This window comes from Tachyglossus aculeatus, chromosome 10 (assembly GCF_015852505.1).
Source record: "Tachyglossus aculeatus isolate mTacAcu1 chromosome 10, mTacAcu1.pri, whole genome shotgun sequence".
NCBI lineage: Eukaryota > Metazoa > Chordata > Mammalia > Monotremata > Tachyglossidae > Tachyglossus > Tachyglossus aculeatus.
The window spans coordinates 16572630-16598894 of record NC_052075.1 but is presented as its reverse complement, the minus strand read 5'-3'; the positions used below and the strand labels follow the sequence as shown (position 1 = coordinate 16598894).

Here is a 26265-nt window from a genome sequence, read left to right as displayed (position 1 = left end):
AATCTGTGTATACTTGGCATAGGTCACGGTCTGCTTTACTATGGAGAGGGAAGGCAGGAACAGAGCTAAGAGTCTAAAGAAAACAGTCGGTCTTAAGCCTCGACCTTCCTAAAGAAGTGGGTGAACAGTAAGTGCCAGCTGGGTACTGTGGAAAGCAACTAAATCAATGGCATTTACTGAGCATCTACTCTGTGCCGAGCCCTGTATTCAATCTTTGGGAGGGTTCAATCGAGGAAGTAGGCATGAGCCCTCCCCTCAAGAAGCTGACAGTCTTGTGGTCTGGAAACCATGGAACTAGGTGACAATTTTTTAAAAATGGTATTTGTTAAGCGCTTTACTATGTTCCAAGCACTGTACTACATGCTGGGGTAGATGGAAGCTAATCAAGTTGGACACAGTCCATGTCCCACATGGGGATCACAGTATTAATCCCCATTTTACAGGTGAGGGAACTGAGGCCCAGAGAAGTGGAGTGATTTGCCCAAAGTCGCACAGCAGACAAATGGCAGAGTCGGGATTAGAACCCAGTATCTTCTGAACCCAGGGAAGTAGCATGGTGTAGTGGATAGAGCTTGGGCCTGGGAATCAGAAGGTCCTGGGTTCTAATCCTGGCTCTGCCACTTGCTTGCTGTGTGACCTTGGGCAAGCCACTTTGCTTCTCTGGGCTCGGTTAGCTCATCTGTAAAATGGGGATGAAGATTGTGAGACCCACGTGGGACAGGGACTGTGTCCTACCTGATTTGATCATATCCACTCCAGTGCTTAGTACAGTAGCTGGCATATAGTCATTGCTTAACATATACCACAATTATCAGTATTATTATTGTGACTCCCAAGCCGTGTGGCTTCTCAGGATTGGCATCACCTCCACTGGGTAGGGTCACAAGAGTCACCGTGCCTGGGGAAATGGCTTGACTGTGGGCAGAGTGTTCTGGCTCACCTGGGGGTGCTCGGGTCCTTGCCAGCCTGCCTGGTTCCAGCAGAAAGACACTCCCTGTGCCCCCCACCCACTTTCCATCCCCGCTTTCCACCTCCGAGAACTCCAGTAGGAAGGTTTCACGTCTGCCTCGCTGGGTTTCTGGGCTACCTGAGACATCAAAGGATGACTCAGAAATCCCTATATTTGTGTTAGTGGATGATGCCCGGCTTGGAAATGGAAAAGTAATTAAGATAGAATGGATTAATTAGGATGGATGACAGATTGCTGGTTTAATTAAATAAACTATAACCTGATTCATAGCAACAACAAGTCTGGATGAGGGAAAGAATAATGTGTTTAAAACCGGACTGAACTGGGCAGAGAAACATGATCTCACAGGAAGCCACAGGGGCAAAGGGTCGTCTTTCTGGGGCTAAAGATGACAGTGCCAGGGGCAGGTCGAAGAGGATGGTAATGCATTTGTTCCAGTAAGCGGGAGCTGTCGGTCGGTCTGTCCTTAGAGGGTCTTGCCACGTTCAAGGCCTTTATTAGTATGACACTAGGCGTTTAGTACATTGCTTTGCACATAGTAAGGACTCGGTCGATACCACTGATTGATCGGGATGATGGGGTTGTTCTTCCCTGCTTCTCAAGTGCTCCTTAGTGCTCCCAGTCTCCTGAAGTACAGACAGGAGAACTAACTTGTCTTCCCACACTGCCTGCACTGGTTTTCTTCATCAATCAATCAAAAATATTGAGCACTTAATAGGTGCAGAGCACTGTACTAAGTCCTTGGGAAAGTACAATACAGCAGAGATGCTAGACACAGTCGCTGCCCACGAGGAGCTTACAGTCTAGAGCAGGAGACAGACATTATGAGAAGCAGCGTGGCTCAGTGGAAAGAGTGCCGGCTATGGAGTCAGAGGTCATGGGTTCAAATCCCAGCTCCGCCAATTGTCAGCTGTGTGACTTTGGGCAAGTCACTTAACTTCCCTGGGCCTCGGTTCCCTCATCTGTAAAATGGGGATTAAGACTGTGAGCCCCCCATGGGACAACCGGATCACTTTGTAACCTCCCCAGCGCTTAGAACAGTGCTTTGCACATAGTAAGTGCTTAATATATGCCATTATTATTATTATTTATTATTAAAATAGATTAGGGGTAGGGAAAACAGTAGAGTGTAAAGATATTCACAAAAGTACTGCGGAGCTGGGGTAAATATCAAGATTCTTAAGGGGTACACAACCAAGTGCATAGTTGATACAGAGGAGAGGACAAATGGGGAAATGAGGGCCTAGTCTGGGAAATTCTCAATTTCTCAAAAATGGTGTTCTCAATTCTGAAAAAATCGTATTTAGAGAAGCAGCATGGCCTAGATGATAGAGCCCGGGACCGGGAGCCTGAAGGACCTGGGTTCTAATCCCAGCCCTGGCACTTGTCTGCTGTGTGAATTTGAGTAAGTCACTCCACTTCCTGTGCCTCAGTTCCCTCATCTGTAAAATGGGGGTTAAGACTGTGAGCCCCATGTGGGACAAGGACTGTGTTCAACCTGATTTGCTTGTATCCACGCCAGTGGTTAGTACAGTGCTCAGCACATAGTAAGCATTCAACAAATACCATTATTATTATTATTGTTATTCATTGAGTCCTTACTGTGCCCAGAGCACTGTACTAAGGGCTTGGTAGAGCACAATATGATAGAAAGTAGATGCAATCCCTGCCCACAGGAAGCTTACAGTTTACAGCGTGGGTTAGTGGATAGAGCAAGGGCCTGGAACTCAGAAAGTCTTGGTTTATAATTCCAGCTCCACCACTTGCCCCTTCACTTCTCTGTGCCTCAGTTACCTCATCTGCTCAGAGAAGCAGCATGGCTCAGTGGAAAGAGCACAGGCTTTGGAGTCAGAGGTCATGGGTTCAAATCCCGGCTTTGTCAATTGTCAGCTGTGTGACTTTGGGCAAGTCACTTAACTTCTCTGTGCCTCAGTTCCCTCATCTAAAATGGAGATTAAGACTGTGAGCCCCCTTTGGGACAACCTGATGATAATAATAATGATAATGGCATTTGTTAAGCACTTACTATGTGCAAAGCACTGTTCTAAGCGCTGGGGAGGTTACAAGGTGATCAGGTTGTCCCACAGGGGGCTCACAGTCAATTCTCATTTTACAGATGAGGGAACTGAGGCACAGAGAAGTGAAGTGATTTGCCCAAAGTCACACAGATGACAATTGGCGGAGCCGTGATCTGCCTGATCACCTTGTAACCTCCCCAGCGCTTAGAACAGTGCTTTGCACATAGTAAGTGCTTAATAAATGCCATTATTATTATTATTATTATTGTTGTTATTATTATCTGTAAAATGGGGATTAAGATTGTGAGCCCCTGTTGGGGCAGGACCCGTGTCCAAACTGATTACCTTGTATCTACACCAGTGCTCAGAACAGCATCTGACTCAGAGAAAACGCTTAACAAATATGATTATTATAATTACAGGGAAAGCTTATAGTCTATAGGATATGATGGGGGAGGAACGATGTCGAAGATGAAGTCAGAGTGGCTTCCTCAAGCCTTCTTCAGGTGAAGTGCTGTCATGCAGGGCTGTGCCTCTCTGGTCTGCGTTTTGTGCAGCCCTGGACCCGAGGCAGGGGAGATGTGGGATTTGTGGCTGGGGATGAGGCAGAAAAGGGCAAGGCCCAGGCTCGGATCAGTGAGAAGAGCTGAGGGAAACTGAAGGTGAACACCCCAGTCATCACAGAGAACCTCCTATATCCTCAGGAAGGACCCCAGCTGTGGTCGCCTGCTACTGTTTCCCTTCTCTGCTAGTCGGGGCTTCGGGGTTGAAGGAGAAAGCTCTTGATTACTTTAAGGACTTTTGTGATGTGCTGTTGCGGGTCATAATTCTCTTACTGACTGACTTACTTTAGCACCACAGGCTGCTGACATTTTTTTTAGTGACATTTGTTAAGCGCTCACTATGTGCCAGGCACTATACTAAGCGCTGGAGTAGGTACAAACTAATCAGGTTGGACACAGTCCATGTCCCACTTGGGGCTCACAATATTAATTTCCATTTTACAGATGTGGCAACTGAGGCACAGAGAAGTGAAGTGACTTGCTCGAGGTCACATAGCTGACAGGTCGAAGAGTCAGAATTAGTACTCAAGTCCTGACTCCCAAGGCCTGTGCTCTTTTCACTAGGCCATGTTGTTTCTCGAAATGAAATGAGAATCAGTCAGGGCCTCAGCGCCATGCTCAACAGTGTTATTATGTAATAATTATTATTATTATTGTGAAATTTGTTACGCTCTTACTTTGGGTCAAGCACTGTTCTAAATTGGGGGTAGATATAAGGTATGCAGATCAGACCCAGTCCCTGTTCCACATGGGGCTCAGAGTCTAAGTAGGAGGGAGAACAAGTATTGAATCCCCATCTTGCAGATGTGGAAACAGGCAAAGAGGAAGTGAAATAACATGCCCAAGGTCACACAGAAGACATGTGGCAGAGGTGGGATTAGAATCCAGGTCCTCTGACTCCCAGTTCTGTGCTCTTTCCACAAGGCCATGCTACTTCTCAGTGTTAATTGTTCACTCCTTATCATTTGCCAAATGCTTGAGTTAATATAGGATTATCAGACTAGGCACAGTTCTGGGGGGAGAACAAGTATTTAGTCTCCATTTTACAAGTAAGATCATGGCGGTCCAAAGAGGTGAAGTGGCTTACCCAAGGTCACACAGCAAGCAGGTGGAGAAGTCGGAATTACAATTCAGGCCTCCCCGATTCCCAATCCTGTGCTCTCACCACAGGGCCACACATATGAACAGTCATGAGATCACTCAGTCCAGCCAGCCCATGGGCAAAATGCTGTCTGCACAGATCTTGGGTACACCTTTCACCGGACAGGAGAAACCCAGTGGATATTTGGATTTCATTCATTCATTCATTCAATCGTATTTATTGAGTGCTTACTGTGTGCAGGGCACTGTACTAAGCGCTTGGGAAGTACAAGTTCGCAACATATAGAGACGGTCTCTACCCAACAGCGGGCTCACAGTCTAGAAGGGGGAGACAGAGAACAAAACAAAACATACTAACAAAATAAATAAATAGAATAAATATGTACAAATAAAATAGAGTAATAAATAGGTACAAACATATATACATATATACAGGTGATGTGGGGAGGGGAAGGAGGTAAGGCGGGGGGGATGGGGATGGGGTTTCTCTGAGCAGTAGTAAACCACGATTCTTTTGTTTTCCAATCAATCAATCAATCAATCAATCAATCAATCAATGTGCGCACAGCACTGTACTAAGCCCTTGGAAGAGTACAAGACAACAGAGTTGGTAGAAAAGTTCCCTGCCCTCAATGAGCTTACAGGCTAGAGACAGTCTACAATCCTGCAGAGTCTGAGTCTCTGTGTCTCCAGGGTTTCTGCCCTCTTGTGCATTCAATTCTCCCCTGACAATTAACTTCTTTGCTATTGAATTTGTGGGATGAGTTTGTTTCTATCTTCATACACTCTCTCTGCGTTGGTAACCCGCCCATGGCTGGCCCCAGGGCCGAGGGTCAAATGGCCAGGTCACTGGTGCCCAGCTCTTCATTCATTCATTCATTCAATCATATTTACTGAGCACTTACTGTGTGCAGAGCACTGTACTAAGCGCTTGGGAAGTACAAGTCGGCAACATATAGAGACAGGTCCTACCCAACAACAGGCTCACAGTCTAGAAGGGGGAGACAGACAACAAAACCAAACATGTAGACAGGTGTCAAAATCGTCAGAACAAATAGAATTAAAGCTATATGCACATCATTAACAAAATAAAAAGAATAGTAAATATGTACTAAACGTTTTCCAATGGCTGTTAACACTGTCCAAATATTTCCTAACAGTGTTGTGATGACCCAGCCAAGAGGAAAAAGTCTCAATCATATTTTCAACACAGTCTTATAGATGTCTCTTAAATTTCTTCTGTATTAGAACTCAGCTCCAGGGATCTCTTCGGTCAGAGTGGGGAAGACCTTCCAGAAACAGACGGTTGCGATATTTCTTTCTTGGCCTGGGGAAGACTTGTTTCACCACACAAAAAAGATCCATGACTCCTTCCTAACTTGTGTTTGACTAATACACCATTCCAGTTCTCAGACAGCAGGGAGCCTCGTTAAACCCAAAGATGGCCTAGAAAAACATTCTTACAGCACAATTGGCCGGAATGGATTCCGATTTTCAGCCCCATCACCACAGCCGCTCCCTGAAAATATGAACGGAGCCTTCTCTCCCAATCGCTTCCCATAGAAGGGCTATCCCCATGTCTCCCGGAAGAAAGCCAATCCCAAACCGGGCACAAAGCATGGCTCTCCTGGTGCTTGTTGGTACAAAAAATGGAGAAACCCTAAGCTCAGCTTTCCTACCACCAAGAACCCATCAGTCGATCAATGGTATTATGGTATTTATCGAGCACTTACTGTATGCAGAGCATTGTTCTAAGTGCTTGTGATTAGAACAATAGAATTAATGGACCAGTTCCTGCCTTCGAGGAGCTTATATAGCTGTTTAGTGGACTGCAACCCTTTCTCACAGAACCCTATGCTGATTTTCTGATTCCATAATTTTGACTTATTTTCTCTACTTCAGAAGGCTTCCCCCTCATTGGTGGAAGGCATGGTTAGAAAAATTACTAGAGTGAGCTTGCCTTCTGTCAAGATTATAGCTTTGAGATATTGATGGGTTCATCACCCAATATCACCCAACTTGTACTTCCCAAGCGCTTAGTACAGTACTCTGCACACTGTAAGCGCTCAATTAATATGATTGATTGATTGATTGATTGATCTGCACTCTTTGGTGGTGCTGAAGTTTTTTTTCAAATGGCATTTGTTAAATGCTTACTATGTGTCAAGTATCACTCTGAGTACTGGGGTAGATACAAGATAATCAGATTGGACAGAGTCCCTGTCCCACTTAGGACTCACAATTCAAGTTGGAAGGAGGAGGATTTAATCGCCATTTTACAGATGAGGTAACTGAGTCACGGAAAAATTAAGTGAGTTGCCCAAGGTCACACAGCAGACAAGTTAATTGTATAGAGACTCCTCTGGCCCGCTTCTGGCTTGACCTTCCCGGCATCTTTCCTCTTCAGCCTCACTAGAAAAAGTTGTTTTAATAATAATAGTGATAATTATGGTATTTGTTAAGCGCTTACTACGTGCCAGACACTTTTGTGTGCAGCCTGACAGAAGGCCAAAATTTCAAAGAGAAATGAGAGTCAATTATGTCTCCAACCAGCCAGTCAATCAGTCAGTCACTCAATGGCCTCCACTGAGCACCTGTGTGGCAAGCACTGTACTGGACTCTTGGGATTCAAGAGTAAATGACATGGGCTCTGCCCTCAAGGAATTTATAATCTAAGGGAAAAACAGACAGACACAAATTATCTACAAATAATGGAAGAAGTGGGAAGAATAAAGAGATGGCACTTGTAAGCACTTAACAAGTACCATAAAATAGCAAGTGCATAGACTAGGCAATCCAGAAGGTTGTAAGTTCCTTGTGGCTCTATTGTATTCACTCCCAAGTGCTTAGTACAGTGCTCTGCACCCAGTAAGTACTTAATAAATACCATTGATTGACTACTATAGACAGACAAGTAGATGAACCAACAAGTGAATTATTAAGTTGTGCATGTGAATCAAAATAAAATTCTAGACTGTAAGCTCCTTGGGGGCAGGGATGGTGTCTACCAACTTTATTGTGTTGTTCTCTCCCAAGCACCTAGTACAACGAGAAGCAGCGTGGCTCAGTGGAAAGAGCCCGGGGTTGGGAGTCAGAGGTCATGAGTTCTAATCCCGCCTCCGCCGCTTGTCGGCTGTGTGACTTCGGGCAAGTCACTTAAGTTCTCTGTGCTTCCGTTACCTCATCTGTAAAATGGGAATTAAGACTGCGAGCCCCACATGGGACAACCTGATCACCTTGTATCCACCCCAGTGCTTGCACATAGTAAGCACTTAACAAATGCCATTATTATTGTTATTATTACAATGCTCGGCATACAGTGAGTGCTCAATGAATACCCTTCATTGATCCAATTAATTCCCAGTCTCTCTGCTGACCTCAAAATGGATGTCAGGGGCAGTCCAACTGTAACGACAATTTCTAGGGACAAATCTATTTGGGAACATCTGCTTCCTTGGCACTGATGAGGCAGGTTTGAAGTGATTCTTTCACCCAACCAGTCAGTCAGTCAGGCCACCCCAGGCCAAGTTCGTCTCACCTCTTCACTGCACCTCTATGGCCCTCTCCCACAGAGCAATCTGAACCCAGCAGGGCCCATTAATCATTTTGTAAATCCCTTTTGAAAGAAAAATTCATTCAGGCATAAATTGCCCATTTTCAGTGAATCCATGAATACGAAATCACCCTCAATGAATAATAAAATCAACATACATATAATGCCGCTTTAGCTTAAAGATGACTGGGGTGACACAGTGGGCATTGACCATTGTTGAGTTCCATCCTTCCTTCCATTGCTTCATTGTGGGTAATGCATCCCGGCTGCAGTTACAACACATTTATGGCAAATGCAGATGGAGCACTGAAACATGGCTGTAATGGTGTCTTATTTCAAAGAAGGGAGAGACACAGAAGATGGCAGGTTGAAGATATAAAAATTAGCAGCAAATTGCAATTACGGTGTGCTCTCCTGCAGGAAAAATTGACTCCGCTGGTATCAGAGTGTTATCTCCCTTACCTCCCCATCAATGACTGTTACAGACTTCCAGTGGGCCTCAGAAGGGGGTAAATCAATCAATACATCAGTGGTGTTTATTGAGTGCTTACTGTGTGCAGAGCATGGTACTAAGTGCCTGAGAGACTACAATATGAGAGAGTAGGTAGGTGTGATTTCTTCCCATGAAGTTTCGAGGAGAGAAGTTTTCCCGATGCACATCTGTGTAGACACACTTCTTTAGCCTCCTGTTTCCTCTCTCCCAGATCTACACAGTCACCATTATGCAAAGAGTTGCCAAAAGCCCCAGACAGACTTGCTACTCCGAAAAACACAGAGTTGCTTGTCTGAATTATATCAATGCCCTCCCATCACTGCGAGCTCAGCTTCACATTCCCCTTGGTCTGAGTAGAACTGCAACCGGTCCCAGTTTGATTCACACCCAGGTCATTGGATGTTCCGAAGCTGGAGGGAGGTGGGGGCTGGCTTTGCGCAGAGTGGGGAAGGATAGGGATTTTGGCCAATGCGGGGCTCTGTGCTGCAGAATCCAGTGCTGCTGAATTCCCCTCTGAAGTAACGGAGCTCAAGCTCTCCTGGCCTTGGCGATGACCGTGATTCTCTGTGCTTGGCAGAGAGCCCGGGATGCAGGAGATGCAAAAATCAGTGCTGCTCGTCGGCACTCCTAGAACTCTGCAGCTTTTCAGACCCAGCCCCAGCTCAGCCTGTGCCCACACCGGGGCTCCGGAACAGGGTCCCAGAGAGCCCCTCTAGAATGTAAGCTCACTGTGGACAGGGAACGTGTCTATTATATCGTTGTGTTGTGCTCTCCCGAGTGCTTAGTACAGTGCTATGCACACAGTAAGCTCTCAATGAATGCGATTGATTGATTGACTCATTTTCAGATCTTAAGGGCTACAGTTGGCGGGTGACTTCCTGGGTCTGTTCTGCCCCCACTGAAAGGGACGAACCCTTCTTGGCAACTAGGGGACTTCAGGTCTACACCAGGACCGCTCACCGGGGGAAGGACCACAGAGAAGGCCAATGACTCCTATTCCTTGATAATGATAACTGTGGTATCTGCTCAGAACTTACTATGTACTAAGCGCTAGGGGGGATGCAAGCAAATTGGGTTGGACACAGTCCTTGTCTCACAATGGAGTTCACAGTCTTTATCTCCATTTTGCAGATGAGATAACTGAGGTTCGGAGAAGTAAAATGACTTGCCCAAGGTCACACAGTAGACGGGTGGCAGAGCCGGAATTAGAAACAAGGTCCTTCTGACTTCTAGGCCCTATCCACTAGGCCATGATGCTTCTCAATTCCTTCTGGGGCCTGAACAATTGCTTGGCTGCTTCAAGTGCTTGGCACATTGTAAGCACTTAACAAATGCCACATAATTTGTATTATTGTTAAACCTACCGTGGGTTTGAACTAAGCAGACCCCAGATCCAGCCGCACAAATCAGACTGTAGAATAAAAACCGGGGGAACAAGGTTGTGGTCTTGGTTTCTGCAGTGGAAGTGGTCGTCTAGGCTACTGAGCATCTAGGTGACGTCAGCTCCATTCTGCTCACAGAATCTTCCGGCTGGATCGAGATACATCTCTAACCTGTGGCTTACCATGTTCCTAGTCCAGCTTCCAGGCAGACTCCTAAGCAGCATGGCTCAGTGGAAAGAGCCCAGGCATTGGAGTCAGAGGTCATGGGTTCAAATCCCAGCTCCGCCAACTGTCAGCTGTGTGACTTTGGACAAGTCACTTAACTTCTCTGTGCATCAGTGACCTCACCTGTAAAATGGGGATGAAGACTGTGAGCCCCCCGTGGGACAACCTGTTCACCTTGTAACTTCCTCAGTGCTTAGAACAGTGCTTTGCACATAGTAAGTACTTAATAAATGCCATCATCATCATGATCATCCTAAAAATAATAAGATTTGTGGTATTTGTTAAGTATTTACTGAGTGCCACCCAACACTTGCTAAGCACTGGGGTTGATATGGTACAATCAGATCAAGGTCTTCTTGACCAGATCAGATCCTTCTAGACCGTGAGCTCTTTGTGGGCAGAGAACCTGTCTACCAATTCTGTTGTTTGTATTCTGCCAAGTGTTTAGTACAGTGCTCTGCACATAATAACTCTTAACAAATGACACTGACTGACTGATTGAAATGCCTAATTGAAACACAAGGTCGGGCTTAGCATTTTACTGTGGCAAAATGGGACTTAATAGTGCAGAACCCAACTATTGGTTGTAGAATATTAGGCCTGAAAAATGACTGAACACGAATAAGAGTTTTAGCTACCCTGTTCATGTCCTGATAAGTTATTGGCCAGGATAGTTTAAATGCATTTCTTCCTGGGGACAGGAAGGGTGGCCTCTGGGGCTTCTTCTGGCAGTTTGATTCTCAGGCGCTCCATGGAGCGTATCAGGGTAATAAAATTCCTTGATAGAAGTCTTTTGGTGTTTCCACTTCATTTTGATTCTGGGCCCTCGTTCCCCACTGTGAGGGTGGTGATGGGGAGGGCAGCCTCATGTAGCTCCTTTGTTCAAAACCTTCCGATGCTCAGGGCTGTTTCATTCTGGGAAGAGAATTGGGAGTTCCAGAGTTATGCTAGCCTGGTCCTTCTTGGGGCCACCTGTGCTGTTCAAACCATTCATGAGGCAAGGAAAGGCTTTGGTTTTACTCTTCTAGACTGTAAGCTCTCTGTGGGCTACCCGGCAACTCTGTAATATTGTGATATTGTTCTCTCCAAAACGCTTAGTACAGTGGCCTGCACCATCATCATCATCATCAATCGTATTTAGTAAGCGGTCAATAAATACGATTTATTGATTGATCGATTGCTCAGCTCACCTCCTCCAAGAAGCCTTCCCAGACTGAGCCCCCTTTTTCCTCTCCTCCTCCCCATCTCCCCGCCCTACCTCCTTTCCCTCCCCACAGCACCTGCATATATGTTTGTACAGATTTATTACTCTATTTATTTTACTTGTACATATTTACTATTCTGTTTATTTTGTTAATGATGTGCATTTAGCTTTAATTCTATTTGTCCTGACGACTTGACACCTGTCCCCATGTTTTGTTTGGTTGTCCGTCTCCCCCTTCTAGACTGTGAGCCCGTTGTTGGGTAGGGACCATCTCAATATGTTGCCAACTTGTACTTCCCAAGCGCTTAGTCCAGTGCTCTGCACACAGTAAGTGCTCAATAAATACGATTGAATGAATGAAGGAATGAATGAATATAGATTCTGCTCTGAAGTCATTAGAGGTAGGGTGATGATATGGCCTATTGCTAAGGGAACAGGTTGGTGATAAAACCCAGGTGTCACCTCAGGAATCGGGGCCATGTTTTCTAGCAGTGCTTGGATGCTGGTGAGGGTAGCAGAATCAATCAATCAATCGTATTTATTGAGTGCTTACTATGTGCAGTGCACTCTACTAAGTGCTTGGCAGAATTGAGCTCTCTGTGGGAGAATGTGCCCAGCACCAAGCGCTGGTTGCTTTGGCAACAGCTCCAAAACAGTCTTGGGCTGGTTGTCGGGGGGCTGGAGTGAAAAGGTGGAGGGAAGAGGAGGTAGAGGAGGAGGAGATGGCAGGACCAGAACTGAGCATCTGGAGCAGTTGAGAAAGCCAGGGTGGGAAGTCCACTGCTTGACTGGGTAAGCCAGAGGCACCTGGGAATATCCCACTTGTCTACATACACACACAAATGCATACTTATTATACATTTACATCTAAACAGCATCTTTGCCTCCAGAGTTTCAAAGGGAAGAGAAAAATTATTGATGTAGTTTGGAGTTTTCCTAAGGAAAAGAGGATTTGTTCCATTCAGAGTTTTACTTCCCATTGTATTTCATGGTGTTGGAAAACCTTGTTTCTCCTAATCCTATTTACATTTTAACCTTTTTATTACTGGCTCTAAATCGGGATCTGTTATTGCATTATTTGATTTCTCCTCCATTGGACTGTGGCCTTGAAGGTTTGCAGCTACAGGCTGAAATGCCCGCTTGACATATGGGCTCATCCAGATCAAAACACATTCAAGGTCCTTGGGCTAAAATCTCCGGAACACAAAGGTTTTTGGCTGCTCAATGAAATGACCTATTTAGGAGAAAGGTCATCAGTTATGACAATGTCAAAATGGAAAACAGTTCAAATCCCAGAAATCCTGGAAAAAGAGGAGACATTTGGAGTTCTGCCCGGAGAAAAATGCCACTGAAGGCTGGGAAAGAGCTCTGATTCAACACATTCTGGAGCTATGGGCAGGGAACGGGCATATCAAATCTGCTCTGTTGTTCTCTCCCAGGCACTTAGTACAGTGCTCTGCACCCAGTAAGTGCTCAATAAAAATTGATTAAGCAGTATGGCCTAGTGGATACAGCACAGACCTGGGAGACCGTAAGACCTGAGTTCTAAGCCCAGCTCTGCCACTTGTCTGCTGTGAGATCTTGTGCAAGTCACTTAGCCTCACTGACCGCATAATAATAATAATGGCATTTGTTAAGCACTTACTATGTGCAATGCACTGTGCTAAGCACTGGGGAGGATACAAGGTGATCAGATTGTCCCATGTGGGGCTCACAGTCTTAATCCCTATTTTACAGATGAGGTAACTGAGGCCCAGAGAAGTAAAGTGACTTGTCCAAAGTCACACAGCTGACAATTGACAGAGCCGGGATTCGAACCCGTGACCTCTGACTCCCAAGCCCGTGCTCTTTCCACTGAGCCACGCTGCTTCTCTCATCTGGAAAATGGGGATTAAGATTGTGTGTCCCATTTAGGACATGGACTTTGTCCAACCTGATTAATTCATATCTACCCCAGTGCTTAGTACAGTGCCTGGCACATAGTAAGTCCTCAACAAATACCTGAAAAAAGTAATATAATAATAGTGATATTTGTTAAGGGCTTTCTCTGTGCCAAGCACTGTACTAAGCGATGGGGTAGGTACTAGGTGATTGAGTTGGACACAGTCCCTGTCCCAAATAGGGCTCTCAAGCCCAGGGTGTGGCTGCCTAGGTGAGTCAAGTTAAACACAGCCTTGTCTCCCCTGACTCCGTTCTCCCCTTCTCTCCCACCCCTCATCCCCATCTTCCCCATTCCTAATCATCCCGCTCTATTTGGAAATCTCTGTTCCCCCTATCTCTCCTGTCCCCCTTCCTGTAACCTATGGATGACCCCTGCCCAAATCAACATCAGTTATGAACCAAACTGGACTTTAACTTTCTGAGGGAGGGATGGAAGGAGGCCGGTGGTGGTGGTGAAAGAGATTAACAGAAAAAGAGACAGATCCTGCCAAGTCCAAAAGACGGATCTTTAATGCAAAGTCTTTGTGACCATCACTCCCCAGGCCTCCCTTCCCTAGGAGAAACAGCAGAGGGGAAACTCCCAGAGCAGGATTCATTCCACCTGGACTTCTGTCCCCTCTCCTGCCCATCTCTCCAGTGTGATGGCCAGGATTTCCAGGGCCCGTTCAAACCCCCTGATCATAGAGAGCAACTTTGATCTCCCAAGCACTGCCCTGATAGTTGAACCTGGCAGGATGGGTTCATGAAACAATAATAGCATCTGGAATTTGAACCACCCTTTTGCTTTCCAGACAGCTGTAACATTGCTTATCTCCTTTTATCAGTGGTATTTATTGAGTGCTTACTATGCGCAGAGCACTGTACTAAGAGCTTGGGAGAATACAATAGAATTAGCAGACATGTTCCCTGCCCATAACGAGCTTACTTTCATCCTGGTAACAGAGTCAGGTATTATCATCCCCAGTTTTACATTAGATAGAGGTCCAGAGAGGGACTTGCCCAGGATCACACAGCTGGTCATTGGCCATGCTGGGATTAGAACCCGGGTCCTGTAACTTCTAGAGGCATCAATCAATCAGTGGTATTTATTGAGCCCTGACTACTTGCAGAGCACAGTACTAAGCATTTAGGAGAGTACAACACAACAGAATTAAGAGACAGGTTCCCTGCCTAAAGTGCACTTCCAGCCTAGTGATGCTCCTTTCCTTGGGCCACGCTGTTTCTCACCTGGTCTGGGGAATTTCCTGTTATCTCCCGGGAATGTCCCTGGAATGTCCTAGCCCCGGACTCCTGGGTCGGGCTTACAATCTTTCCTAACAAGGATGTGGCAGGACAAAGCTCACTTAGGACCTTGATGTCAGCAAGGGGCTGCTTGATTTCTAAGAAGGAAGGTGACTCCTCCAATGTAGAGGAGTTCACGCTGTTCAAACATCTGTGGCAGACACACGCTGCATTGACGTCTGGGAGATCAGACAGTCCTGGCGTACAAACGCTTCTGCAGAGAGCGAGAGCTGGAGTAAAGGGGATTGTGGGGCAGGAAGGGAAATGACTCAAAGATTCACGTGACCTCAGAGCAGCCCTGAGCCAGAGATACCTGCTTCTGAAATCTGCCCCTGGCTCTACAAATAAGTTGGGGACAGGTTGTCTCTGAACGCCTGTTGGTAGTTAATTCTGTTTGTCTATTTATGATCAGTGTCTGCAGGAAAACCTTGGTTCCAGTTCAATTCCCCCTCAATCAATCCATTAATTGTATTTATTGCGTTCTTACTATGTGCAGAGAACTGTACTAAGAACTTGGGAGAGTATAAGACAACAGAGTTGCTAGACACGTCCCCTGCCCACCATAAAGAGCAGTGTGGTCTAGAGGATAGAGCACCGGCCTGGGAATCAGAAGTCCCTGGTTCCTAATCCCCGCTCCGTCACTTATCTGCAGTGTGACCCTGGGCAAGTCACTTCACTTCTCTGTGCTGCAGTTACCTCAATTGTAAAATGGGGATTAAGACAGAGAGCCATATGGGTCCTGAACTGTTTTCAACCTGATTAGTTTGTAGCTACCTCAATATTTAGTACAGTGTCTGGCACAAGGCAAGTGCTTAACAGATACTATAAAAAACAAACAGACAAACTAAACGCCACCCCCTCCAAGCCCAACACATACAGTCCCTTTCCACTGCCTTCGGAGAGGGAGGTTTGGGAAGCAGCGAAGAGACGGATTGACTTGCTTGTGTGGGTTTTTACAGGGGCAAGAATAGGCTTCCCAGGTACCAGAGACACCTAATAAAAGGACTGCTACTATTGCCACTAATAATAATAGGAATACTCCTGCAACCACTCATGATAATCATTCTAATACTACTAATACCACTAATAATAATGATGGTATTTGTTAAGCGCTTACTATATGCCAAGCACTGTTCTAAGCACTGGGGTAGATACAAGGTAATCAGGTTGTCCCACTGGGGCTCGCAGTCTTAATTCCCATTTTACAGATGAGATAACTGAGGCCCAGAGAAGTTAAGTGACTTGCCCAAGGTCACACAGCAGACAAGTGGGATTAGAACCCATGACCTCTGACTCCCAAGCCTGTGTTCTTTACACTTAGCCATGCTGCTTCTCTAGCCACGCAAGCAATGCAACAACCACAGCGCTTGAACATCTAGGCTGTAAGCTCGTTATTAGCAGGGAACACGTCTACCAACCCTGTTGTATCATACTTTCCCAAGTGCTTAGAACAGTGCTCTGCATACAGTAAGGGCTCAATAAATACCAATGATAATGATAATAATAACAATGATGTCATTTATTATTATTATTAATAATAATAATAATAATGTTGGTATTTGTTAAGCGCTTACTATGTGCCAAGCAGTGTTCTAAGCACTAGGGTAGCTACAAGGTAATCAGATTGTCCCACGTGGGGCTCACAGTCTTCACCCCGATTTTACAGATGAGGGAACTGAGGCCCAGAAAAGTTAAGTGACTTGCCCAAGGTCACCCAGCTGACACGTGGCAGAGCCAGGATTTGAACCCACGAGCTCTGACTCCAAAGCCCGTACTCTTTTTTAAGCACTTACTATGTGCAAAGCACTATTCTAAATGCTAGGGAGGTTACAAGGTGATCAGGTTGTCCCAAGGGGGGCTCACAGTCTTAATCCCCATTTTCCAGATGATGTAACTGAGGCACAGAGAAGTTAAGTGACTTGCCCAAAGTCACACAGCTGACAATTGGCGGAGCTCATGTGGTAGTGGGATCTTGTCCAACCCACGTGGCTTATAATTGATGATGAACCTGTCTTTACTTGTCAAGCCAGGGACCAGGAAGGGCTTGGGAAAATTTTCTCGCATCTAGTTCTTGTCCAGGAGTCCCTCTCCTGAAGTTCAGGCTTCTCGTACCCTTCTTCTGAATCCAGGAGGGTGGGGAGAGGGGCTGCCAAGGGTGGGGATTCGGGAAGATGCTGCAGCATTGTGCCTGTGAATTTTCCACAGAATGTGGGTTGGTAGAGCCGAAGGCCAACAGCATGTTTGGGGAACCTATACACTAACACCTGCAGACCTGCAGTTCTCACCTGCAGTGGCAACTTTCAAGGGAAAGGTGTGGAAGAGGAGAAACGTGATTATTGAGGAGAAAAATGGTGAAATCTCTCTTGTATCACATTACACTGCGAGCCCCATGTGGGACAGGGACTGTATCAGGTCTGATTACTGTGTACCCACCCCAGTGCTTAGAACAGTGTTTGACATGCAGTGAGCGCTTAATGTAATAATAATAATAAGATGAATTTCACTATTTCACCAATCATCATTCTGCAACTTTGGAAATTGCAAGTCTTGGGCTTTTCCATGGCCATTAATGCTTGACCTCACATGTTCACGTCTCTTTCTTATCTCATCTCTTCTATATTTCATCAAAGTGCTCCTTTGAGAAGCTCTGTGTCCTTGTGGAAAGAGCGCAGGTCTTTTTTCCAAAGACCCGAGTTCTAATTCAACGTTCAGGACTTGCCTGCTGTGTGACCTTGGGAGAGTCATTTAATTTATCTGTACCTCAGTTTCCTCATCGGTAAAATGAGCATCAAGTATCTATTCTCCCTTCTGTTGAGACTATGAGGCCCGTGTGGGACAGGGATACCTCAGTGTTTGGCACGTAGGAAGTACCTAACAAATACCATTATTATTTCAAAAACGGATGCTGTAATTCCCACAGTGAAATGGGACTGGAAAAGAAAGCATAGTTTGCCTTCATATTAATAGTGCAAGCACACCTGTGGGCCAAGCTACCATTTTTTTTTTTTACATTTCCTCAAAATAAACCCATTCACCACATCCCACGCCCAAACCAACACCCTAGAATCTTAGAACTGAATAAACCCAAGAGATGAATGATCTGCTGGAGAATGAATGCTGAACTTCACCCTCCCTGTGAATCTACTATCATTGTAAGCTCATTGTGGACAGCGAACATGTCTACCAACTCTGCTATACTTTAATAATGATGATAATAATAATAATGATGGTATTTGTTAAGCGCTTACCATGTGCCACGCACTGTTCAAAGTGCTGGGGTAGATACAAGGTAATCAGGTTGTCCCATGTGGGGCTCACAGTCTTAATCCCCATGTTACAGATGAGGTAACTGAGGCACAGAGAAGTTAAGTGACTGGCCCAAGGTCACACAGCAGACATATAATGGAGCCGGGATTGGAAACCAGGTCTTCTGGCTCCTAGGCCTGTGCTCTTTCTGCTAGGGGACAATCGGTCACCCATTTGCAAAATTCCTCATTGTACTGTGGGGGCCACGGTTGGAGGATAAGCAACTGGTCTGAAGTCACCATCGAAAATAATGCAGGTGAAGATGAGGAGGATGGTGGATTTGGAGATGGTATTGGGGGTGATGATGATGAGGAGGAGGAGGAGGAGGAGGGAGGTGGTGGTTATTATGACAGTGGTACATCAGACAATTAATCAGTCATATTTATTGAGGGCCTGGTGTGTGCAGAGCACTGTACTAAATGCTTGGGAGAGTAAACTACAGAAGCAGAGTGGCTTAGTGGGAAGAGCCCAGGCTTGAGAGTCAGAAGTCATGGGTTCTAATCCCGGCTCCACCACTTGTCAGCTCTGTGACTTTGGACAAGTCACTTAACTTCTCTGTGCCTCAGTTACCTCATCTGTAACATGGGGCGTGGACTGTGTCCAACCTGATTAGCTTGTATCTACCCCACCACTTAGTAAAGTTCCTGGTACATAGTAAGTGCTTAAGAAATGCCACTGAAAACAACAACGACCACAATAACAAAGGAAACCAATCCAACATCAACACTAAATTCAAAGCTGGGTCTGGGCTGTAACTGTCTTCCCTGGGCTCTGCTGAATTGACCTTCCCTTTCCGTGGAGAGAGTGAAATGGTGAGTCTGCCCAGGCAGGGAGATTGCTTTGCTTGGTCCATTTGTTTAGGGATTTATGGTCTTTTCTTTGGGACTGTGTCGCTTCCCAGGAATCTATGAAGAAAGGCTATTTAGCATCCCCACAATGACTCGGGCTCAGAACAGAGAGGTGAGGGAGCTGGGTCTGCCCAAAATCTTTTAGAGGGGTTGAGAGGTGTTGAGGGGAGGGGTTATTATTCCCCTCACCCGGTTCCTGTGCCTTGTGCAATGGGGCCACAGACCTCAGGCAGATGCCGGGCTGCAGAGTGGGAAAAGAACGGGATTCCAGGCCCGCTTGCTGGTTCTTCGGCTCCCTCTCGAAGAGCTCCCCTCTCAACTCTGCCCCCCGGGGTCCCTGGCCTGCCAGAGTCCTTCTGGACACCTTGTCTACTGGTCACTACAGAGTGAAAACCCTGACTCCTCCCTCAGCCCCCACCACGCCCCAAGTTCATCTCTATTAGTAGCCCCGACAGGGGCTGGGGACTGTTGCATTGTGAGCTGCTAAGGATCCTGAACAACTGATCTTCCAGTTTTGGTACCCTGCTGTTTTTTTTATTTTTTGTGTTTATCCCCATCTCCATTTTTATATGTATTTGTGTTTGTACTGTTTTATCTTTCCCTATGTTTCTGTGGCCAGTCCTCTTCATACTTAGTACAGTGCTCTGCACACAATACAATTGAACGAAATACTTAAATGTGAACCCCTAGGGGTGAGAGACTGTGTCCAACTCCTACCTGTGTATTCTTTCCCAACTCTTAGTAAGCTGTTCTGCACACAAGAAGGGCTTAATAAATATTATTACTACTGCACTATCAATCAATCAATGGTATTTATTGAGCACTTACTGTGTGAGGAGCACTGTACTAAGGTCTTGGGAAGAGTACAATACAGCAGAGTTGGTAGACACGTTCTCTGCCCGAAAGTGTCTGCCGTGTGATCCTGTTCTAGTTCCCTATATTCTCTTTGCCTTAGTCTCCTCATCTGTAAAATGAGGATTAAATACCTGTTTTTCTGTCACCCTTGCCCAAAGTGAACCCAGTGTAGGACAGGGACTGGGTCTGATCTGACTGTCTTGTCTCAATCGCAGCGCTTAGCCCCAGGGCTTGGCACAGAGTAAGCACATGACAGAGCAATCAATCAATCAATCAAGGGTAGTTATTGAGCTCTTACAGTGTACAGAGCACTGTACTGAATGCTCGGAAGAGTACAATCCAACAGTGCCGGTAGACCCTCTCCCTGACCACAACGAGCTATTGTTATTATTACCATTATTATTCTTAGTAGTATCACTAATAGTCTGTTTCAGAGCATGGGCCCAGGATGCTCACCATCTTGTATAGCAGGTTTTTATGCTCCCATCTAGACCACGAGGGAAAGATGGTACCTTCTTCTTGGGCTTGACACCCATTTCCCTGGCAAATCAACATTCCCCCCACCCCCCACCCCCCACCTGCTCCCCTCTAAAACGTGACCCTCACTCCCTCCACCAGGAGAGACCCAATTCCAACTGGACAGTGGAACGGGCTGCTTGGAACAGGAAGAGACTACGTTTGGTTTCATTTGACAGAAGAGACTACTTTCCTCATCTGCCAAGAAATCAGATATCAGATCCTAACAAGTACATGAACATTTGTTTACTGAAATGTCCTCAGCGAATTTCTGCAGGCTGTTTCGGTGGGGAGTTACTCAGAAAGCCTGCCAGATTTTCTACTCAATCTGGAAGGGCCGGAATCCCTGCTGGGCTGATCGTCTCGTACAGTGTTTTAACATAACCCCCTCGCCCATACAGAGCACCGAAGCCTTCTCCTGTTTATCTCATCAGTTCTGCCCAATGTGGACCAAAGGGGAGCTGGGCATATCTGGCTACTGTTGCAATTTCTGTGACTCTGGGGCTACCAGAAGATTGAATGTGGTTCACAAACTGTTACGGCAACAACCCACTGGGCACAGCCAGGGTCAGGACTCCAGGTCCGGCTAGGATGGGTTTCAGTGACCAGAGAGATGCATTTCACGGGTGGGCAAGACTTTGGCGGCCAGTGTCTGGAGAAGTCTTCTTTGATGTTCATGAGATCCACCCCTCCTCCTCCTCCTCCTCCTCCCCAACCCCGCCCAGGGAAGCCAAGAGCACAGGGAAGACAGACAGACAGACACCACTGTCTCTTCATTAGTTCTGGAGAGTCTAAGGAATCCTACATTGATTGAAAATGGATTCTGCCATGTACCTGTATTTCTTCATTTAGTCTAACCAGTTTACTGCCTATCAGCCACCAATTACTTGAAACTCCGGGGGAATTAACGCATTACTGTCTTTCAGCGCTACAGCAAACCTAACATCTGTTCTCCCTGCTCCTTTTCCTCCTGCCGGAGCAGCTTCTTGCACTCAGCAGAGGTTAAAGAGCTAATTTCATTTAGCTAGCAAAGCAGCAGCAAATTTTAAGCCCCGGCCTTTTCTCCAGACTCTTCTAAAGCTCTGATTTCTATTCAATTAAAGGGACTCTACGTTTCCAAGGTCACACGCGTTTTAATACTTGGGAGATGGCTCACTAATTCAAAAACTATTTCCTCTCAAACCGGGAAGAAATCAAATCCCGGAGCCTTGTAGCCGACGCGCTCCTTCGGGGTTCACATTTGTTTTTCCAAGATCCGGAGACTGTATCTGTCAAGTTTGTACTTGGAAGGAATCGCCCGGCTGGGTTGAACGGTGCGATTTGGCGATCGCTTCCTGAGGACAACCTTAGCCTGCTGTTTCTGGGGAGGAGTCCCGTTCCCCAAAAGCAACCCTTTTCCTGGGCACTGGACCGGCTCCAGCTCCTCCCCAAGCCAGCCGGCACTTTCCCATTTGGGCCCATAAATGAAACATCTTTGGAAACCGAACTGGTCCGTGCATCAGCGGGCCGGGTGGCATCCACGAGGCCCCACCCTGAGCCTGCAAGTTAGAGGAAACTTTCTTCCCATAAGAGGGGATGGGGAGCCCATTCATTCATTCATTCAATCGTATTTATTGAGTGCTTACTGTGTGCAGAGCACTGTACCAAGTGCTTGGGAAGTACACGTTGGCAACTTATAGAGACGGTCCCTACCCAACAACGGGCTCACAGTCTAGAAGGGGGAGACAGACAACAAAACAAAACATGTGGACAGGTGTCAAGTCATCAAAATAAACAGAAATAAAGCTAGATGCACATCATTAACAAAATAAATAGTATAGTAAATATGTACAAGTAATGAGTAATAAATCCGTGCAAACATATATACAGGTGCTGTGGGGAGGGGAAGGAGGCAGGGCAGGGGGGATGGGGAAGAGGAGAGGAAAAAGGGGGCTCAGTCTGGGAAGGCCTTCTGGAGGAGGTGAGCTCTCAGTAGGGCTTGCTCGGGGGGTCGCGTAACTAGTTCTTTTGGGTCTTCAAGCCCACCCTGAAGACCCAGAAGTTTGCAGGCACCCGAGCAGGGCAGAACAGAGCTCTCCTGCTCTCAGGGTGGCCCGCTGCCAACCTCTCTCCCACCGCCGGTGGAAGTGGGCAGGACATCTTGGCAAGGGCGAGGTGAGGCTGGAGCGGGAGAGAGAACATGCAGACAGGACCCTCCCCTTATTCATTCATTCATTCAGTTGTATTTATTGAGCGGAGCACTGGACTAAGCACTTGGGAAGTACAAATCAGCCACAGTTAGAGACGGTCCCTACCCAACAACGGGCTCACAGTCTAGAAGGGGGAGACAGACAACACAACAAGAGAAGCAGCATGGTCCAGTGAAAAGAGCCCGGGCTTTGGAGTCAGAGGTCACGGGTTCAAATCCCGGCTCCGCCAGCTGTCAGCTGTGTGACTTTGGGCAGCTCGCTTAACTTCTCTGTGCCTCAGTTACCTCATCTGTAAAATGGGGATGAAGACTGTGAGCCCCCCATGGGACAACCTGATCATCTTGGAACCTCCCCAGCGCTTAGAACAGTGCTTTGCACAGAGTAAGCGCATAACCTCCCCAGCGCTTAGAACAGTGCTTGGCACACAGTAAGCGCTTAATAAATGTTATCATTATTATTATTAACAAATACCATTATGATTATTATTATTAAAACAAGTAGACAGGTGTCAATGCCATCAGAATAAATAGAATTATAGCTATATACACATCATTAATAAAATTAATATAGTAAATATTTACACACACACACACACACACACACACACACACACACACACACACACACACACACACACACACACACACACACACACAGGAACACCGCTCCTCCGTGCCCAGGTGGAGCTGGCACCGCAGTTGGGGACTGGGGGAGGGGAGGGGCAACATACTGACCCAAAAGAGATTTTCCACTTGGAAATTTGGGCCAAGGACACCCACCACTGCCGGGCCCAAGCCTCAGGTCCCCACCCCGACCCTTCTCCGGGGTGCAAGCGCTTAGTACAGTGCTCTGCACACAGTAAGCACAAGACTGTAAGCCCACTCTTGGGTAGGGACTGTCTCTAAATGTTGCCAACTTGTACTTCCCAAGCGCTTAGTACAGTGCTCTGCACACGGTAAGTGCTCAATAAATACGATTGATCAATTAAATACGATTGAATGAATGAATGGATGTGAAAGAAGGAGTGTGCTAATGCACTTTTGGGAAACTGTGATGGTGCGTGAGAGTGTGTGACTGTAATAATAATGATAATAATGATATTTGTTAAGTGCCAAGCACTGCTGTAAGCGTTGGGGTAGCTACAAGGTAATCAGGTTGTCCCACGCGGGGCTCACGGTCTTGATCCCCATTTTACAGATGAGGTCACTGAGGCCCAGAGACGTTGAGTGGCTTGCCCAAAGTCACGCAACAGGCAAGTGGCAGAGCCGGAATTAGAACCCACGACCTCTGACCCCGGAGCCCGTGCTCTTTGGGATGGAGAAGCAGTGTGGGTCAGTGGAAAGAGCCCAGGCTTGGGAGTCAGAGGTCTTGGGTTCTAATCCCGACGCCTCCACTCGTCTGCTGTGTGGCTTTGGGCGTGGCACTTAATTTCTCTGGGCCTCAGTTCCCTCATCTGTAAAATGGGGATGAATACCGTGAGCCCCCGCGTGGGACAACCTGACTACCCTGTATCCACCCCAGTGCTTAGAAAAGTGCTTGGCACGTAGTAAGTGCTCAACAAATACCAACATTATTTTTATTACGTGAGAGTGTGCATAAACGAGTATGGGTGAGTGTGAGTGTGTGTGTGAGCCCGTTGATGGGCAGGGACCGTCTCTATATGTTGCCGACTTGTGGTTCCTAAGCGTTTAGTACAGTGTTCTGCACACAGTAAGCGCTCAATAAATACGATTGAATGAATGTGTGAGTGTGAGTGTGAATGCGGATATGTGTGTGTGAGCCCGTTGTTGGGTAGGGACCGTCTCTATATGTTGCCGACTTGTACTTCCCAGGCGCTTAGTCCAGTCCTCTGCACGCACTAAGCGCTCAATAAATGCGATTGAATGAATGAGTGTGTGCGTGTGTATGTGAATGTGTGTGCGCGCGCCCGTTGTTGGGTAGGGATCGTCTCTACATGTTGCCGAACTGTACTTCCCAAGCGCTTAGTACCGTGCTGTGCACACGGTAAGCGCTCAATAAATACGATTGAATGAATGAGTGTGTGTGTGTGTGTGTGTGTGTGTGTGAGTGTGTATGTGAATGTGTGTGAGCCCGTTGTTGGGTAGGGACCGTCTCTACATGTTGCCGACTTGTACTTCCTAAGCGCTTAGTACCGTGCTCTGCACGCGGTAAGCGCTCAATAAATACGATTGAATGAATGAGTGTGTGTGTGTGAGTGTGAGTGTGCATGTGAATATGTGTGAGCCCGTTGTTGGGTAGGGACCGTCTCTACATGTTGCCAACTTGTACTTCCTAAGCGCTTAGTACGGTGCTCTGCACAGGGTAAGCGCTCAATAAATACGATTGAATGAATCTGTGTGTGAGTGTGTGTGAGTGTGTGTGTGTGTGTGAGTGTGTGTGAGTGTGTGTATGTATGTGTGAGTGTGTGTGTATGTGAGTATGTGTGAGTGTGTGAGAATCCCGCCACGGCCAACTGTCAGCTGTGTGACTGTGGGCAAGTCGCTTAACTTCTCTGTGCCTCAATTACCTCATCTGTAAAATGGGGATTGAAACTGTGATCCCCCCCATGGGACAACCTGATCGCCTTGTAACCTCCCCAGTGCTTAGAACAGTGCTTTGCACATAGTAAGCGCTTAACAAATACCATTATTATTATTATTATTCTTATGTGTGAGCGTGTGTATGTATGTCAGTGTGAATACGCGTGAGTGTGTGTGTATGTGAGCATGTGTGAGTGTGAGTACGTGTGAGTGTGTGTATGTGTGAGTAAGTGAGTGAGTGTGTGTGTGTGTGTGTGTGTGTGTGTGTGTGTGTGTGTGAGGTGGCCGGGAGCATCAGCCTGGGTCCCGGAGAAACGCCCCTGTGGGCGGGCGGGGAGGGGGCGAGGGGAGCCCGGGGGGTCCGATCCGGGGGTCCGGATCCGGGGGGCGGGGGGGGGTGGGTCCCGATCCGGGGGGGGGGTCCCGATCCGGGGGTGGGGGGGGGTCCCGATCCGGGGGCGGGTTACCTTCGGGGTTGGCGCTGATGAAGATCCGGACGCTCCTGCCGGCCGGGACCAGGTGCGGGGGCAGCGCCCACAGGTGCCCGCCCAGGGCCGCCCGCCGCAGGAGCCCCGCCGACTCCCGCGCCCACGGCCCTCGGACCCCCGGGCCCGGAGACGCCGACCCCCCGGGACCCCCGGGACCCCCGGGCCCCCCGGGGCCCCCCGACGACGACGCCAAGGGGCCCGGACCCGGACCCGGACCCGGACCCGCCGGCCACATCGCCGGCCCACGCCTCGGCCCTTCTCCTCCTCCTCCTCCTCCTCCTCCTCCTCCTTCTCCTCCTCCTCCTCCCGCCGCCGCTACGGCTCCGGTCCCGGCAACGGGCCTGGGGAGTCCTGTCCTGCCCCGGTCCTAGCCCGGTCCTAGTCTGGTCCTGGGTCCGGTCCTAGTCACGTTCTGGGCCGGTCCTAGTCCGGTCCTGGGTCCGGTCCTAGTCAGGTTCTGATCCTGTACTGGTCCGGTCCTAGTCCGGTCCTGGTCCGGTCCTAGTCTGGTCCTGGGTCCGGTCCTAGTCAGGTTCTGGTCCGGTCCTGGGCCGGTCCTAGTCAGTTTCTGGTCCGGTCCCGGGCCGGTCCTGGTCTGGTCCTGGGTCCGGTCCTAGTCAGGTTCTGGTCCGGTCCTAGTCTAGTCCTGGGTCCGGTCCTAGTCAAGTTCTGGTCCGGTCCTGGGCCGGTCCCGGGCCGGTCCTAGTCTACTCCTGGGTCCGGTCCTAGTCAGGTTCTGGTCCGGTCCTGGGCCGGTCCTAGTCAGGTTCTGGTCCGGTCCCGGGCCGGTCC

General features: G+C 47.6%; 1 protein-coding gene across 1 annotated transcript in view; it reads right to left on the bottom strand.

The window, feature by feature from the left end:
- The window catches only part of NWD2 (NACHT and WD repeat domain containing 2), a 62372-nt gene extending 36664 nt beyond the window's left edge, over positions 1-25708 (bottom strand). The window contains exon 1 of the mRNA XM_038751947.1: positions 25453-25708. Coding sequence (XP_038607875.1) covers positions 25453-25708 — 256 coding nt within the window. The remainder of the gene's footprint in view (positions 1-25452) is intronic.
- Between the last annotated feature and the right edge of the window lie 557 nt (positions 25709-26265).